The following is a 17,359-nucleotide window of genomic DNA, read 5'->3' on the forward strand; positions in this document are numbered from 1 at the left end:
AACAGCTGCAGCTGATCCAGAATGCTGCTGCTGGAGTTCTCACTAAAACCAGGAAGATAGAGCACATAACACCAGTTTTAAAGTCTCTCCACTGGCTCCCTGTAGCTCAAAGAATAGACTTTAAAATACTGTTGTTAGTTTATAAATCACTGAATGGTTTAGCACCACAATACATTAAAGATCTGCTGCTGTTGTATCAACCTTCCAGAACTCTCAGGTTCTGGTTCTGGTTCTGCTCTGCATCCCCAGAACCAGAACCAAACGAGGAGAAGCAGCATTCAGCATCTATGCACCAAAAATCTGGAACAAACTTCCAGAAAACTGTAAAACAGCTGAAACACTGACTTCCTTTAAATCTCAACTAAAAACCCACTTGTTTAGAGTTTTACTAGAAATGTAATCAATTACAAATTTATTGACGGAATCTGACTTGATGTGTTTTTATTGTTGATTTGATGTAAAGCACTTTGAAATGCCTTGATGCTGAAATGTGCAACTAATAAAATTTGATTTGATTATCTTGTTGACCTTTGACCTGTCAGCAACCAACCGAACGGAGTCGGTACATTGGACCGGCGCCGTTAGCATGGATCAACTCTGAGCAACATGGAGTCCAAACATTGCTGTGAGGGAGCAGCATCTGCTGGTTGTTGTATAAATCTACGTCTTGGCACTAACTGTTTGTGGAGGGAAACAGAGAGGCTTATTGCGGTCCACAGCTCTCTTCTTTCTCTCTCAGATGATAAACTGGTGTAGAAATAATTACTGGGGGACTCGAGGTGGTCATAAAAACCAACAGGAGAACCAACAGCAGCTCATTTCATTTAGTGGAGCCTACAAATGGCGCAGCAGAGACGACCAGATTCATGTTTCACCAGACAGGAAGGAAGGCTCTGCAGAATGGCCGCCGCTCGGAACCGGGACCATGACCTCTATAAAAATTCTTCTTCTGGTTTGGACAATCTTCCAGGGATTTATTATTTTGGCATAAATTTTAAATGTCAGGTTTTTTCATTGGTTGCTTTTTAAAGTTTATTTTCTCCTGAAAGATGGCCGACGCTCTTCCTGTCAGAAACTGGAGAATCTGCTGGGGTGTGAATACTTTTGGTCTTTATTGAACAGTATTATTAATGTTTTACAGTGTATTGAACATCTTTTAGAACCAGAACCTGAATTATTGATGTGCAAGCCAATTAATGTACCTGATTCCCAACCAGGTTTCTGGTGACCCGTCAAAACCAGCAGTACGAGCTCCATCATCCGTCGTTTGGACCAGTCAGAACCCGTTAGAGTTCTGTCCGGTTCCTCGCTCTGTACATCAAGTGGCTCATTAATAACCAAAAACATCCATAACACCTGAGATGAAGAATTTCCAGACAGAAGCTCTTTATTGGAACGTTGCATTAATACACAAACTGGTCAGAACATAATGTCTGAATTTATCAAAAGCTGCTGCAGGTTCTGCCTGGTACTGATACTGGCATCAATTTATGGACTGAAACATAAAAACTTTAAGAAGCAAAAACAGACTCTAAGCGGATCAACGGAACCGGTTAGAACCAAGCTGGAGCAGAAAGATAAAGTTGGACAAAAACTCAACAATCTGTTGTACCTGTAGGGGAACTGAGCCTGAAGTCCAGATTATTATTTATAAATATTGTTCCCAAAGGTCTGAAGAACCAGGAATACTCTTGGCTTACAAACACTTTTCCCACATTTCAGAAGAAAATACAAAAGAACAGAAGAAAAATTCTGAATAAATTTCCCGGCTGATCCGTTTGGTTTCATCTGAAAATCATGGAACCGGGCCTGACGGCACCACTCAGACCGTCGCTGTCAGAACGCAGCGGGTCCAGCGGGTTAGGACATGACCCCAAACACGGGGTTATGGCGGCAGATGCTCGGCCCGATCTCCTCGTAGTCCTTCTTGGTGTGGCAGACCTGGTAGAACTCGGGCTGAAGAGCAGAAGAAGAAGTCAGCTGACCAGAAACTATTACAGCTAATGTTAATGTTAGCACCCACGATAGCAGCTAACGTAATGTTAGCCTCCAGGGTAGCAGCTAACGTAATGTTAGCCTCCACGGTAGCAGCTAACATAATGTTAGCCTCCAGGGTAGCAGCTAACGTAATGTTAGCCTCCACGGTAGCAGCTAACATAATGTTAGCCTCCAGGGTAGCAGCTAACATAATGTTAGCCTCCAGGGTAGCAGCTAACATAATGTTAGCCTCCAGTGTAGCAGCTAACATAATGTTAGCCTCCAGGGTAGCAGCTAACGTAATGTTAGCCTCCAGGGTAACAGCTAACGTAATGTTAGCCTCCAGGGTAGCAGCTAACATAATGTTAGCCTCCAGGGTAGCAGCTAACGTAATGTTAGCCTCCAGGGTAACAGCTAACGTAATGTTAGCCTCCAGGGTAGCAGCTAACATAATGTTAGCCTCCAGGGTAGCAGCTAACATAATGTTAGCCTCCCCGGTAGCAGCTAACATAATGTTAGCCTCCACGGTAGCAGCTAACATAATGTTAGCCTCCAGGGTAGCAGCTAACGTCAATGTTCGCATACACCTCAGAAAGTATGTAGTTGCGCCCCGGCTGGAGAAGTACCAGCACCTCCTGACCCCACTAGGGACAAGACGGACGGAGAGACAGACGGGTGGGTGAGTGGATGTAAGTGTAACGGACAACCATTCCCTACTTCACTGTTTCTCAATTCCGGTCCTCATGACCCCCCGCCCTGCATGTTTTAGGTGTTTCCCTTCTGCCACACACCTGGTTGAATCTATGGGTGATCAACAGGTTTCTGCAGCACTTGATGGTGATGCAATCATTTGAATCAGCTGCTCTGGAATAGAGGTACATCTAAAACATGCAGAGCAGGGGGCCTGAGGACTGGAATAGAGAAACACTGTCCTACTTGATGCTGTCAAATCTAGAAAATGAGTCACTGAAAAGTGACTTTGTCTTGAACCTGTAGGTTCTGGGATGATTCAGGAAGTCATATGGACATCTACCAAAGACCAACTTGCTAACTAAGAAAAGTGGGGGCATCTGACCTTGAACTGCTGAGAGCCCTAAGTGAAGGGAAATGTCAATTGAAAGATTAACACAACAAACAAAAACACTACAGTTCCTTGTATAAGTTACATTCAAATCAATGGAGCTAAAATAGGTCAAGTTAAACTGCTAGTGCTGAATGTTGTTCTAATCTGTTAAGTTTTCTTTAAAGACAGAGGGGAGATTGTTAAGCGCATGTGTTGGATGTGAGGTAATGGGAGGCAGGGCGAGAACTGTTTGTGCTGTTGTGAGAGGAGCGCGTGTTGTTAGCTATGTTAATGGCCACCATTAAAGTGTGGACGCCAACATCAGTAGTGTGATTATCGCTAACGTTAGCATCTGGAGATGCTTACCGTCGATGCCAGCATGGATCCTCCAAACCACACGGCGTATCTCTGCATGTGATGAGTGACGACCTGAACATCGATTGGTTTGGGCTGCAGAGAGAACAGAACCAGGCTGATTAATGGAAACAAAACCGGAAAGCAAAGCCTGGACAGTTTAACAGAGTATCTACTGTAAAACGAGGCCTGGGAACTTTGCGGCGGCGGCTCCCACCTTGAGCTTTCCTCCGCTCAGCTCCTCGCTCAGCTTCAGCCGGGCGTCCACCGTCCTCTTCAGGTCTCTCTGCAGCCGTCGCCCAAAGTCCCTGAACATGGTGGAGCCTCCGGACAGAACCACATTCTGAGGAAGGAGGAACATTTGGGTTATGGACCCCCAGAACCTGAACGGACCGGGCCAGACCGGGACGACGCGGTTACCTTGTAGAGCGGACGGCGAACGTCAATGGGACAGTTCTGGATGACCTCGTCCACGACCTCTGAGATGGGCTGGGTGAAGTCCGGGTTGGCGAACTGGGACCAGAGACAGCGGGTCAGAAGGTTCCGACAGTCGGGTCGGCCAGCCGGACACACTGCGCCGCTGTGCAATAATAACCAGACTGACCTCTGGGTGGAAGAAGATCTCTGGGCCTAGGAAGCGCTCGTAGCCCACGTCGATGGTGAACTCCTTCTTACTGACGGCGTTGACCCCAGTGTACTGCTTGATCCATTTGGACCCGTCCGAGTCGTACTTACTGAACTCTTTGACCAGGTCCGGACACACGTAGCTGAACCTTTCCTGAGAGGGAACGAGAGGGGGAACATTAGAGGGAACATGGAGATGAATGAGGGGTACCGGAGCTCTGCTGGATCTAAAGTCTTTGACCGGCTTCAGTGAAGCTTCAGGTTGTGGAGTTCTACCTGAAGCTGCTTAGTTTCCTAGCAGCTGATGTTCATGTCCAACTAAAACCAGTTACAGACAAACAGCACCACCTGGTGGCAACATGAAGAACAGTAGAGCCTGCTCTATCTTGATGTCAAACAGCCAGACTGATCTAATCAACCTTCAGTGATGTTTAGGTTAATGTCCAGCTGAGGACTCACCTTGACCGCCTTGGCCGTCTCCAGGGACTGCTCCGGGGGGACGCCCACCTCCCTGTCCCTCAGCAGCTGCTGGGTGAAGTAGGTGATGTCTCTGCCTGCGATGGGGATGTGCTTGATGCAGCTGCCGATCACATAGCCTTCAGCCTGGGATGGAGTGGACAGAGGGGGACAATCAGCTCTTAAATATCAGGTTCTTATTTGTTCATCTTTGAAGTGATTTAGTTTGTAAAGTTTCCATCTGGACTGTTTTCATGTTTCCAATAAATTCAGTTTTAACATTTTAATAAAAATGTTATTACAGCAGAGGCAGCAGATTTAAAAACATCTGTGATACTGAATGGGAGATCCCTCAGGAAAATCAATGAACCCAACTCAACGGTTCTGCTGGTTTAACGTTTAGAAAACTGCTGAATCATCAGTAAAGCAGAGCTGGGTTTTAAAATCAGGTCGACCTGCAATGAGCCACAGCGACCACCAGGTGGCAGCAGCTCACCACCACACATGAGGGAGAACCAGAAGCAGCTTCCCGAGTCTGCAGCTGGTTTGGACCTCCAGGCCACCGTACAGAAACAGCAGGGCGTCCCCATGGAGGACTCACCACAGGAATGACGTGAGTAACGCCGTCTCCGCTGTCGATGACGGTTCCGGTCAGGGTCCGCTCTCCGACCTGCCTAGAAGTCCAGGAGGCTGCCAGCGCCAAAACCGCCTGCAGGACACACAGAGGGGATCAGAACCATGAAACAGAACCATCAGAACCAGGAGGAGCCGGATCAGAACCAGAACCAGAACCTCTGACCTGCACGGCGATGTAGAGCCCAGGGACGTTGAAGGACTCAAACATGATCTCGGCCGTGTATTCCCGGTTCTCCGGCGTGTTCAGAGGAGGTTCCGTCTGCAAACAGAAGACCGGGTCAGACCCACCGGGCCGGCCGTGAACCGGGCCGGGTCTGGTGGCCCGTCCAGAACTCACCAGCAGGAAGTAGTGGTCCTCCGGCTCGGCCCGCAGGTACTTGAAGATGACCTGCTCCATGAAGCGCTCCATCAGGTCCCAGTCCTCCACGATCCCGTGTCGGATCGGCCACTGGGGTAGGAGAGGTCAGAGGTCAGCAACAGGGCAGCACGGTCCAGAACCCAGCAGAATCTCCCGGCCCAGAGACCAGCTGGACCGACCAGGAGGTTCCAACAGAACAGATCTTGCTCACAGCATCAGCAGAACTCTGGATGGAGGATTGGACCCTGTCCAAATTGATGACCCTCGCTCTGTTTGGACCTCCAGAACCAGTCCTGTCCACCAGAACCACCACTCAAAGGGAACATGGACCACAAACAGCTGAACCGGTCCAGTTGGGTAAAGTGAAAAGTAGTTTGGTTGTCCTGGTTGGCCGCTAAGTGTCAATAAATTAATCAAACCCTCCAGAAGGTTCTGGACGGTTCTCTGCTGATTCACGTTGGCGTGACCCTCTGAGGTTCTGCTCAAACCTGACTCCTGACCTCTGACCTCTTACCTTGGTGGAGTACGAGGGTTTGTCCACAGCTTCATCACCGATGTAGAAGTCCAGGTCGTCCACTCCCTTCATCATCCTCCGCTGGGCTTGATCGCCCACCTTCGCCGACTCCTTGATGGCGATGCCTGAAGAAACAAGAATTGTTAGGAGGAGGACTTCCTGTCCGCAGGAGGAGGACTTCCTGTCCGCAGGAGGAGGACTTCCTGTCCGCAGGAGGAGGACTTCCTGTCCGCAGGAGGAGGACTTCCTGTCCGCAGGAGGAGGACTTCCTTTCTACTCACATGAGGGAACGATGAACTGCGGCTCGGTGTTTCCTGCGTAGCCCAGCTTGGTGTAACTAAGAGAAGAAAACAGTCCAATTACTGTAGGAACCCGGCCCAGAAGTTCTGACCGGCCCGGTTATTTTAGTCTGCCGATGGTTCTAGTTCTGGTTGGGCTCCAGCAGGAAGTCAATGCTCTCCATGTAATTTCAGGTTCTGGACAGCAGGAAGATTTTTATCAGAACCTGGCAGCGGTTCTGGAGAAACTTCAGTCCAAGCACACCATTTACGTCAGGCTGAGGTCTGGACTTTGACTAGGCTGTTCTGTTGAAAATCTGCTGTGTTTAGCCCAAGCTCCACATCACCATACCTCCACCACCTTCCTGTTGAGTCCAAATGTCCACTGGTCTGTCTGACCCAAGAGAACCTATCCAGGTCCAAACAGCAGCTCCAACAGTACAGGATGTGATCCAATAACCTGATCAAAGCACTTCCTGTTTACAGACAAACATCTGGAACTTGAGGAAGGGCTCCTGAACCGGGCCAGAACAGAATCCAACATGATGCTGATTTATTCTACTGGTGCCCTTCATCACTATCATCACCATCAGAGCCCCGCCTCTAACTGCCAGAACATTTCCCTGGTTCTGCTGCGACCCGTCTGACCCAGCTCATTTCAAAGAGCAGTCCCAGCATGTCGGCCGCAACCTGCCGCGACACGCTGCAAATATGCAGCGCATGCAGCCGGGGAGCCCAACCTGCAGCGCGGTTCTGATCCGGGTCGGCACCGCACAGAGGTCCTCTCTGCTGCGGCGTCACCATGACAACCTGTCCAGCTAAACCCAGACCCGCTGCACAACAGGAAGTCTCACCTTGTGGACCACAGACCAGCACTGGCTGCTCTGGGAAACACGGCGGCCATCTTGGAGAGGTCCAAATCGGCCTGTCTAAAATCTAAAATCAACATATTCAACATGGTCTGGCCAGATGATGGCGGCCTGTTGGATGTGACACGTAGCCAATCGGAGCGCGGTGATGTAAGAACGGAGGGAATCCCAGACTGTTGTCATGGCAACTGAGAGTCGGTGGACATCGGAGGAGATATGTGGAAATGTTTATTACTACATGTAAAGGTCATTATTATATGTGGTTATGTTTATTCAGTTAAAAATGTTAAATATAAAAACAGAATAATTCCCTCCAGATCACAGAGCAGCAAATTGAGCTGCTGCTCCCTCCGACTTTATCAAACGGTTTTTCTTTTTGTTTTGTCTTTTATGGTTTAAAATGAATCTCTAACTTTCACTACTGCTTGATTATTCTAGATTCATGTTTGGTCTGCTGGGGGTTTTACTGGATTTTCTTCAGGAACCAGGATGTTCTGAGTGGAACCGGTTCTTGTGTGGTGTGTTGCTCCTGCCGTGTGTCTGGACTCAGGAACCGACCAGAACCTGTTGGACTTTTATGGCTCTGTGGTCACAGAGGTTTGGAGAATCGGCCCACAATCCTTAAATCATGTGAACCAGACCTAAAACTCTCAGCTCTACTCCTCTCATCTCCTCTCTCTGCTGCCCTAACGCTCTGACTCTGGTCGCTATGGTAACGTCTACACATCCCTTCAAAATAAGATACAGATGCTCCACAAAAACAAACATTTGACCTCAGGATAAGGACTAATGGAGAACTGATCTTGTTTCTCTGCAACCAGACGGTCCATCTGGGAGAGATGAGAGACACCAGAAGTGTTGCTGATGCTCAGGGTTCTTGGTCTCTAGTGGAGAAACAGTTTGAAGCTTCATGGCCTCATTAACATCCGGTCACCATATCATGCAGAGCTTGGACTGTGGGAATCACCTACTGGGATAAATCCATCCTCCTGTCTCTTCTCTGGACCTTTTCCCTTCATAAAGAAACTTTACAAAGAATCTGATCTGGTTCTGACCCATTTTGCTGCTTGTGGCTCAATGTTGGCGCCAAGACGGAACCTAGAGGGTCCGGTTAAAGGATTTTCAAAATAAAAGATCCTCCAGACTCAAATAATACATTAAACAGAAATATTTCATTATTTCTTGTGCGGCCCGGTACCAATCGGTCCATGGACCGGTACCGGTCCGCGGCCCGGAGTTTGGGGGCCACAGCTGGAAAACATGAATAAAACCTATGTAGATATTATGTATATAATCATGTTCATCATTATTTAATCATATTTGTTTCTCTATGATTGTATTATTTTGTTTGTATATTTATATAAATATGTATTGATATTACTAAATAATATATTTAAAAAATTATGACTGGTTGTGTGCTTTGTGAAATGCTCATCATACATCAATATCAAAATATTCTATTCTGAATCTATTCTGTTTCGCCATTAAGAATAAATATGCTGAACCATGTATCAGTCTATTGAAAAATACTTTTAAAAAATAACTTTCTTGTAAATGTAGTTATGAAAGCTGTTTGAATAAGGTTTACATTTTTTAAAAATCGTAAAAATTTGTTTAGCATTTAGCAAGTTATGATCGATTAAATGTGCTGGTACTTCATTGTGCCTGTCAAACATATAACGCTGAGTGGAGCGGTCGACCTCTCCAAGATGGCCGCCTTAAATCTCGTCAGCTACAATAGCCAGGAGTGGCCATGAGGCGGCTATTCTTTATTTATGTCTTTGTTGTGGACAGCAACAGCTGACGACATCAGCAGAATCTCCTGGTACCGAGCTAATCAGCAGAAACCGGTCCTGGGCTGGGTCTCACAGGAGGACGGGCGTCGGTCAGTCCGTCAGGCGGTCCGTCTCCTAGGAGACGAGATCGCTCCTCCAGGTTTCTGGAGTCTTTCACCGTTCTTTGGCCTCCGGCATCTTTCTCCGTTTGCTGCACAAACCGAAACATTTCAGAACCGGCTGAACATCAGGTCCACTGACCGAGTCCGGCCAAAAGCTTAGGAGGCCGCTGGCCCATAAGGTTCTGCTGGACCGGACCGCAAGTCATCCACAATGCAAAATCCCGAAAATAACTGAAAATCATAAAGAAAACCAACTTAAAAACCCAACAGATCTACTATCCAGGACCACCTTAAAGGAGAACAAGGATGGCCTTTTTGCACAGTACTGAATCAGCTCTAACAGAACCAGAACTTTTTTTGTTTTTGTTTTTGCAAAACCGGGTCAGAGGCTGCAGACTGGTTTGCAGCCAGAGGGAAGTGTCTCCACAAGAATCGGATCCAAATGTCCAGAACCAGAACCATCCCGTCTGCAGAGCAGCAGGATAAACCAACTATCAGAACCAGAACCGAGTACTGTACTTTCCCGTTGTAATAACCGGGTTCTGATGCCGAGTCACAACCATATATGGACTAAAAAGGCTGAATGAGGAAGTGTAAGCTGAGCGTAGGAAGTAGCACCGCGCATGCGTAGCTGAACAGATTTTAATGTTTGGTTTAACTGGGAAATTAGAGCAGCCATCGCGTCAACCTGAACGAAGCCGACCCGTAATAACTAGACCGGTTCTGGTTGGTTCCGTTTGTTCACCAGGTTAGAACCAGCGTACACAACCAGAGTTGTCAATCAAAGTTCGGTAAACAGAAACCCCGGACTCCCGGACAAAGCCCCGGACTCAACACCGGACTGAGCTCCGCTCCGCTCCTCCGTACCCTGGCTCCAAATGCTTACCCCGTCCCACAGTCCACCACACACGCCGGTAGCCGTCCAGCCATCTCTGCCTCGGGTCTCTGCTGAAGTGCTGCTTTCTGGTGGAGGCTGGAGGACAGGCGGAACCCTGCTGAGCCCGCACACAACCGTTTCCTCTTCCGCGCTCCGCTTCTGGCAGCCAGAGAGAGGCAAGATGGCGGAGCGGCGGAGGCGGGGCGGCTGTCACTCAGCGGGGTCCGCTCCTCTGCAGCCAGCCGGCAGCTAGGGCGGCCCGAGGGCAGGCGGCGTCACCCAAACGATTCAGGTTCGCTGTTTGGTTCAAATCCCGGAGGTTCCTAAAAAAGAATCTCTTAAGCTTTTAAACAAACCCAAACAGTTTCTGGGTTTCCTTAAATGTTGAAGAATTATTGTTTGCATGCAAAGTCATGTTTGAGTTAATTGAATAAGTCTGGTGTAGAGGTAGGCCCTTAAACAGGTTGTTTCTGACCTTTGCTGCATGTCTTCCCTGTCTCTCTGTCACCTTGGTTTCTGTTTGATTATTGTGAATAAAGCCACTCTAATGTCACTAAATTGTAGTCAGAGGAGGCAGTAGGAAGTGAATGGAAGACAGCAGGAAGTGAAGAGGAGACAGCAGGAAGTGAAGAGGAGGCAGCAGGAAGCGCTGACATATCGGTGTCTAACAGACGGGCAAGATGGCGGGCTGAGCATTCCTACTAGTGCTTTTCTCTTAAAGAATTCATCAAATAATAGTTTGTGAACTTTAGAATCCCCCTCCGATTTTAAAATATAATATTGCGACTACCAACAAAAGCCTCCCAAAAAATGGAACATGACTACGGGCAAGGAAACTGCATGGAGACCGAAAGCTCTGGCGAATAATTTATTAGTTTACAACCTAAGAAAACTTTTCACATGTTCATGATTTTTAATTTACTCAGAACTGTTTCTTGTTGCTATGAGGTTTCCAGCTAATATTATCTCTGAAAACCAATTTATTTTTCATTTCTCTCAAGGCTCTTAAAGACAACGGAAAGCCAAAAGCCATTTCTTTTTTTGTTTTTCTATAGGAAACCCGGTCCTGCGCTTCAAATGCCGTCTGAGGCAAATGATTGTACTTTTTGTCAATCTGATGTAGAAACTTTGCAACATTTATTCTTTTCTTGTAGTTCCAAAGCGACGGACACACTTTGGCAGGCCCCGGTTAAATTTCTTCAGGAATTTTCTAGTTATTATTATTATTATTATTATTATTATTATTATTATTATTATTATTATTATTATTATTATTATTATTATTATTATTATTATTATTATTATTATTATTATTATTATTATTATTATTATTATTATTATGAGTTTTTATATATTTATAGATAGACCATCACGAACCACCCTCCATACCAGTAAGTGGCGGTAATGCTACTAAAAGTTTGTTGCCAACCACCAAAAAAAACAACAAAAAGAAGAAGAACCCTAAAAGCAATCAAATTAAAAAAATAAATAAATAAAATCGAAAAAAAAATAAGGGGGAAACCCTTAACCAATATTAAGAGACTAATCGTTGAAACTCTTCCGTTATCTGGTTCATTGCTTTTTACACGTTTACTTCTGCGCCTATTTTTACTCAGGCACAGCAGCGGGTTTCCCGAGGGGTCCTCGTCGTCACAGTATTACACACGTGTTGAGCAACCATGGCGGACCTTCAGATGAAGCTGCTCCGAAAGAAAATTCAGAAAAGGACCGAAAAGAACCGGGAGAGAAAACAGAAGAGGACACAGCCGGAAGAAGTGGAGGCAGGTGAGTGATCCGGAACCGACTGATGGCTCCGAACCGGGACCGGGATAGCGCCACTTGTTCAAGTCTGACCCGAAAGCTGGCTGAGAATCATAAGAACCTACGTTAAACTGACTGATTACAGAGTAAAACTAAAAGCGAGCTGTTTGAATCAGTTGATCAGTCTTATAGTGTTTTATTCAGAAATATTCTGGCTGGAGGCGGGTTCCGGTGGTCCATTAGGTCCAGGTCGGAGGTTCTTCCTGGACTCTTCAGGATGTTTTTATCGGTTCCCCCAGAGTCGGAATAAGATGTTGTAGAGGAAACTGTGTCCCAACACAACGGAGCTGTCCTGCCACAGACCCATCAGAACCCATCCGAGCCTCACGGACCAGTTTCAGACTTGTTTCATGGAGTTCTGGGATCGGGACGCTCCTCGGCTTCTCAGATTAATTTAATCCTGAATCTAAATCGGATGGGATTATTTATGACGGAAACCTCTGATTTTAATTTATCTGAAACTTTTACAGTTTAAATCAGGAGTCTAAAATGTTTATTCAGCCTGGGAACCAAAACTGATGTAAATAAATATTAATCATAGACGTCAGGGGCCGCTGTCCTGTCCTGCAGCTTTTAGATGTGCCTCAGGTTGAAAGCTGGAATGAAACGGCTTCATCACCTCCTTCACGTAGAGACAAGCTGACGACCTCATTGTTCAGGACTGCAGTTTGACACCTGCCTGTGATAAACCCACCTAGTCGGTGCACATTTTTATGTCAAACATAGCTGTGAACTCTAATCTGATTGCCTTGAACAAACTGATATTTTGCATAAAATGCTGAATGTTTCAGGCTAAAATACTTTATATTTTATGATGGCACATTAGAGCCAGGCTATGAAAACATTTCTCTTTTATTATGAGAATAAAGTCTTAATAATGTGACAAGTTATGAGAGAATAAAATCTTATCAGAGTTGTAATATTGGTAGAATTATGGAGTAATGTTATCATATCTCCAGTTAATGTTGAGCATCTTGTGACGTTACGTTTTGGTTTTATATATTGGAAATAATCTTTCAACTAAGCCTGTCACCATAACAAATTTTGCTGAACAATTAATTGTCTCAAAAACTATTGCGATAAACGATAATATTGTTTAAAGACCTTTTTACACTCATTTAATGGAAATGACATAATAATGCATGTTATTTCCTGCCAGATACACTTTATTTTCAAAAGAACGCTTAGGGCGTGCTGTGGTGGCGTAGGGGACAGCGCCACCCACATTTGGAGGCCTTGAGTCTTCGACGTGGCCGTCGCAGGTTCGATTCCCGGACCCGGCGACATTTGCTGCATGTCTTCCCCCTTTCCTGTCAGCCTACTGTCATATAAGGTACACTAGAGCCACAAAAGACCCCCTGGTGGGTGAAAAAAAAACCCCATTTAACACTGGAACTGATAAATAAAACAACCAAAAACTAAAATAAAATGGATTCTCAGTCTCCATTAACAAAAATGTACTTGAATAAAAACATCAAAGTGTAAATAAATACTGGATTCAACCAAAAGAGTTCAGATTATGAAGTCTGTAAACCATATTGTCCTTCAGTAATCATTAGATTTAAATAGAGAAGATGGAACATCGACTACCTGATGCAATAGTTCACACTACACGTTAGTTCACTCCTACATTTTCCCCTTAAGACAATCTGAGAACGTTGATGTTCTCAGATTGTCTCTTGTGGTTTCATAACCGATCATCCTGTAGTGTGTGGTGTGTTACGGTAGATCGTTGTGGCGCTCCGATCTAAATCAGGGGTTTTTCCCACTGGGAGCTTAACGCAGCCTGTTGAATGTGACAGGTAGCCAATCAGAAAGCCGGATTCTCCTCCTGCTTTCTGAGGGGAAATTACAGAGGGGAATCCCAAACAGCTGACACGGAGCAACCCGAAGTCCAGCGGACATTGGAGATGATATGTGGAAACAACATTAATGTTTATAAAACATTTGGTGTAAAGAATATAGAAATGATGAGGGGAGGAGTTGGAGCCAAATTGGTACCAGTTGATGAACCCGGTAACTTTTCAGCTGTTCTTCGTTAACGTGACATAAAAAGGTTCTAATGATTTTCATTCAGTCAGGACGTTACGCTGACACTAGAGACACATGCACTGCAGGGAGATTGTAGTAAAGCATTGATTAATGCCTGGTTTTAAAATGACTTCACTGGACTTGGAGCCATTATTTTGTGCCCATTGTTGGACACCACACGGCCCGATGGAACCCGATGGAACCGTTCTACCTAGGATTTCTGTCGGCTAATGTTTGGTCTCTCAGGTTTTGAAAATGGGCCGACAATCGGCCGACAGCTCTAAGATGGTGTCGTGTGAACTGGACATTACACTGAGGAAATGAGGAAGGGAGGGTCAGTGGAGAGCAGCGGAGTTGAACCTTTTTTCATTCAGTGTCATCAACAGAAAGAGAAAAAGGCTGGAAGAGACGATAATTAAAATGATGTTGATAGTTTTAATTTATCATACATTAATTGATTTATTGTTTATGGTGACAGGTCTCGTTTCAACACATCAGCATCAAATGATCATCAGCAGGATTTTGTTGTAATTTTATGTATTGATTTACATTTTGATGTTTTAAAGATAAAACCAGAAAATATAAAATTGTTTTATTAATGATGGATTTTACCCAGACAGATGAACCCATCCTAACCTGTCGGTTCTGGTTCTGGTGCAGGGGGGTCCAACAGGCCAGATGAGGAAGGCTGGGAGGAACCAGCTGCTGATGCTGGTCCAACAGAACCAGAGCGGAACCAGCAGAACCCGGCTGAGGAAGAGGAAGCAGAAGAAACTCCTCTGAAGAAACAGAAGAAGAGGAAGAAGAAGAGGAAGCTGGCAGACGGAGACGCAGGTAGAGTCAGCACCAGGAAGCAGACTGGGTTTACTGGTTTTACTGGGTTTACTGGTTTTACTGGGTTTACTGGGTTCATGTTTCAGTCTCAGCTCAGAAGAAGATCAGGACTGAGGAAGAGGATGGGTTGGACATTAATGATGAAGCAGTAGAGGAAGAGGAGCCTGAACTACCCACAGGACTGACAGGTGAGCGATCAGCTGGTCCCTGAAGGCACCACCAGGTGGCGCTGCCTTCCAGCGTTGGCGGTGACTTGCTGCAGAAGAAGAAGAGCTGACCTGCTGCTTTCTGTTCAGGCGCTTTCGAGGACACCTCGTTCGCCTCTCTCACCGGCCTGGTCGGCGACCACCTCCTGAGGGCGATCAAGGAGATGGGCTTCGATCACATGACCGAGATCCAGCACAAAACCATCCGCCCCCTGCTGGAGGGAAGGTGAACTGCACTGCTTCACTCAGCAGCACTGTGGCAGGCTTCCTCCTGGTGACATCATCAGGTCCTCCTGGTGACATCATCAGGTCTAATGATGACATCATCAGCTCATCCCGTGGTTTCTCCTCAGAGACATCCTGGCTGCTGCTAAAACTGGCAGCGGGAAAACGTTGGCCTTCCTCATCCCGTCCATCGAGCTCATCAACAAGCTCAAGTTCATGCCCAGGAACGGTGAGTCTTCCTCCGGAGGCTCCGCCTCTCGCTCTGCGTTCCTATGCTGAGGCTCCGCCCCCTCTGCCCTCCCTCAGGTACCGGCGTGGTGATCCTGTCTCCGACACGGGAGCTGGCCATGCAGACGTACGGCGTGTTGAAGGAGCTGATGGCGCACGACGTCCACACCTTCGGCCTCATCATGGGCGGCAGCAACCGCTCCGCCGAGGCCCAGCGGCTCGCCAACGGCGTCAACATCATGGTGGCCACGCCCGGCCGCCTGCTGGACCACCTGCAGGTGAGACGGTGGAACTGCAGGCTAGTTCTGCACCAGAGTCTCGGTTCTGCTTTTGGTTTACGGGTCGTCTCCTCCCAGAACACGCCGGGCTTCATGTTTAAGAACCTGCAGTGTCTGATCATCGATGAGGCCGATCGGATCCTGGAGGTCGGCTTCGAGGAGGAGCTGAAGCAGATCATCAAGCTGCTGCCCAGTACGTCCCACCGCAGCGCCGCCTTCTGACCCCCACATGCCCCGGTGACCCCTGTTTTACCCCATCTGCCCCGTCTCTGCAGAGAAGAGGCAGACGATGCTGTTCTCGGCCACCCAGACGCGCAGGGTGGAAGACCTGGCCCGGATCTCCCTGAAGAAGGAGCCGCTGTACGTGGGCGTGGACGACCACAAGGACAGCGCCACCGTGGACGGGCTGGAGCAGGTAGGCCTCTGACCGACGGAGCCCCTCTGACCTCTCTGACCCCGGCTGACCTCCTGACCCCTGCAGGGCTACGTGGTGTGCCCGTCGGAGAAGCGCTTCCTGCTGCTGTTCACCTTCCTGAAGAAGAACCGCAGGAAGAAGCTGATGGTGTTCTTCTCCTCCTGCATGTCGGTCAAGTTCCACTACGAGCTTCTCAACTACATCGACCTCCCGGTCATGGCCATCCACGTGAGCTCCTGACCCAAACCGGCCCGGCTGACCGGTTCCGCTGGGTTCTGACCGACCCGTTTCTCCCCACAGGGCAAACAGAAGCAGACCAAGCGGACCACCACCTTCTTCCAGTTCTGTAACGCCGACTCCGGCATCCTGCTGTGCACCGACGTGGCGGCGCGCGGCCTCGACATCCCCGAGGTCGACTGGATCGTCCAGTACGACCCGCCGGACGACCCCAAGGTCAGCCCCGGGCGGGGTGGGCGGCACCGGGTGGCTAGAACTCTGACCTCTGACCTCTATCTTTGTCCCGGTCTGCAGGAGTACATCCATCGGGTCGGCAGAACCGCCAGAGGCATCGACGGCCGCGGCCACGCCCTGCTCATCCTGCGACCCCAGGAGCTGGGCTTCCTGCGCTTTCTGAAGCAGGCCAAGGTGATGTCTGACCCCAGCATGACCTCTGACTGACCTCTGACCCCTGGCTGACCCCCGGCTCTGCTCTCTCTGCTTCAGGTCCCGCTGAGCGAGTTTGAGTTCTCCTGGAGCAAGATCTCCGACATCCAGTCTCAGGTAAGAACCCGAACTGGTTCTGTTCTCGGTTCTGTTCTCGGTTCTGACCCGGTTTGAACCGGTTCTTCCTCTGTCCATCCAGCTGGAGAAACTGATAGAGAAGAACTACTACCTGCACAAGTCGGCCCAGGAGGCCTACAAGTCGTACGTCCGGGCCTACGACTCTCACTCTCTGAAGCAGATCTACAGCGTCGATACGCTGAACCTCCCCATGGTGGCGCTGTCCTTTGGATTCACCGTACCGCCCTACGTTGACCTCAGTATCCTTTTCTGTTCTGCTAAGGGTCCAGGCCCCTCTGGCCCCTCTGGCCCTGGAGTTAACCGCTCCTGTTTTAGATCCATGTTCAGATGTGGACCTGAATAATTAAACCTCCATGGTTTCCATGGTTTCCATGGTTCCTCCTTGACTCCGCCTCCTCCAGACGTTCACAGCAGCAAAGGCCTGAAGCTGCAGAAGCGCGGCGGCGGCGGCGGCTTCGGCTACCAGAAGGCCAAGAACGTCAGGAAGTCCCGGATCTTCAAACACGTCAGCAGAGGGCCGAGCGACCGCCGGCAGTTCTCCCGCTGAACGGAGCGGAGCGCCCCCTGCTGTTAATGTCCTGTAAAACTCAACATTTCTAATAAAGGAAACAAAGATC

At 48.0% G+C, this 17,359-nt stretch overlaps 2 protein-coding genes across 2 annotated transcripts; one reads left to right on the forward strand and one right to left on the reverse strand.

The window, feature by feature from the left end:
* Positions 1-1,362: 1,362 nt before the first annotated feature.
* On the reverse strand, positions 1,363-10,204 carry LOC122840348 (actin-related protein 3-B). Its single transcript, XM_044132664.1, has 12 exons — positions 9,913-10,204; positions 6,264-6,319; positions 5,983-6,107; positions 5,448-5,558; positions 5,274-5,369; positions 5,076-5,183; positions 4,478-4,621; positions 3,999-4,172; positions 3,815-3,907; positions 3,612-3,737; positions 3,407-3,490; positions 1,363-1,956 (listed from the first exon to the last, which is right to left on the reverse strand). The coding sequence occupies exons 1-12, from the start codon at positions 9,954-9,956 to the stop codon at positions 1,861-1,863; spliced, it is 1,257 nt and encodes a 418-aa protein (XP_043988599.1). The 5' UTR covers positions 9,957-10,204; the 3' UTR covers positions 1,363-1,860.
* A 293-nt stretch (positions 10,205-10,497) lies between these two features.
* Positions 10,498-17,359, forward strand: ddx18 (DEAD (Asp-Glu-Ala-Asp) box polypeptide 18). The gene is made up of 15 exons (XM_044132660.1): positions 10,498-10,607; positions 11,520-11,688; positions 14,416-14,589; positions 14,676-14,777; positions 14,886-15,021; positions 15,149-15,249; positions 15,327-15,526; positions 15,605-15,719; positions 15,802-15,941; positions 16,008-16,169; positions 16,242-16,394; positions 16,473-16,586; positions 16,665-16,721; positions 16,804-16,981; positions 17,144-17,359. The coding sequence occupies exons 2-15, from the start codon at positions 11,583-11,585 to the stop codon at positions 17,287-17,289; spliced, it is 1,884 nt and encodes a 627-aa protein (XP_043988595.1). The 5' UTR covers positions 10,498-10,607; positions 11,520-11,582; the 3' UTR covers positions 17,290-17,359.

Source organism: Gambusia affinis, linkage group LG11 (assembly GCF_019740435.1).
Source record: "Gambusia affinis linkage group LG11, SWU_Gaff_1.0, whole genome shotgun sequence".
Classification (NCBI taxonomy): domain Eukaryota; kingdom Metazoa; phylum Chordata; class Actinopteri; order Cyprinodontiformes; family Poeciliidae; genus Gambusia; species Gambusia affinis.

Excerpts from the sequence above, each read along its gene's own strand:
- LOC122840348 (XM_044132664.1), bottom strand. The coding sequence starts at position 9,956 with ATGGCTGGACGGCTACCGGCGTGTGTGGTGGACTGTGGGACGGG. Across the intron at positions 6,108-6,263 it reads GCAGTTCATCGTTCCCTCAT|GCATCGCCATCAAGGAGTCG; the intron begins GTGAGTAGAAAG and ends TTGTTTCTTCAG. Across the intron at positions 3,738-3,814 it reads TTCGCCGTCCGCTCTACAAG|AATGTGGTTCTGTCCGGAGG; the intron begins GTAACCGCGTCG and ends CTCCTTCCTCAG.
- ddx18 (XM_044132660.1), top strand. The coding sequence starts at position 11,583 with ATGGCGGACCTTCAGATGAAGCTGCTCCGAAAGAAAATTCAGAAAAGG. Across the intron at positions 14,590-14,675 it reads GCTGGCAGACGGAGACGCAG|TCTCAGCTCAGAAGAAGATC; the intron begins GTAGAGTCAGCA and ends TTCATGTTTCAG. Across the intron at positions 16,170-16,241 it reads TCCCGGTCATGGCCATCCAC|GGCAAACAGAAGCAGACCAA; the intron begins GTGAGCTCCTGA and ends TTCTCCCCACAG.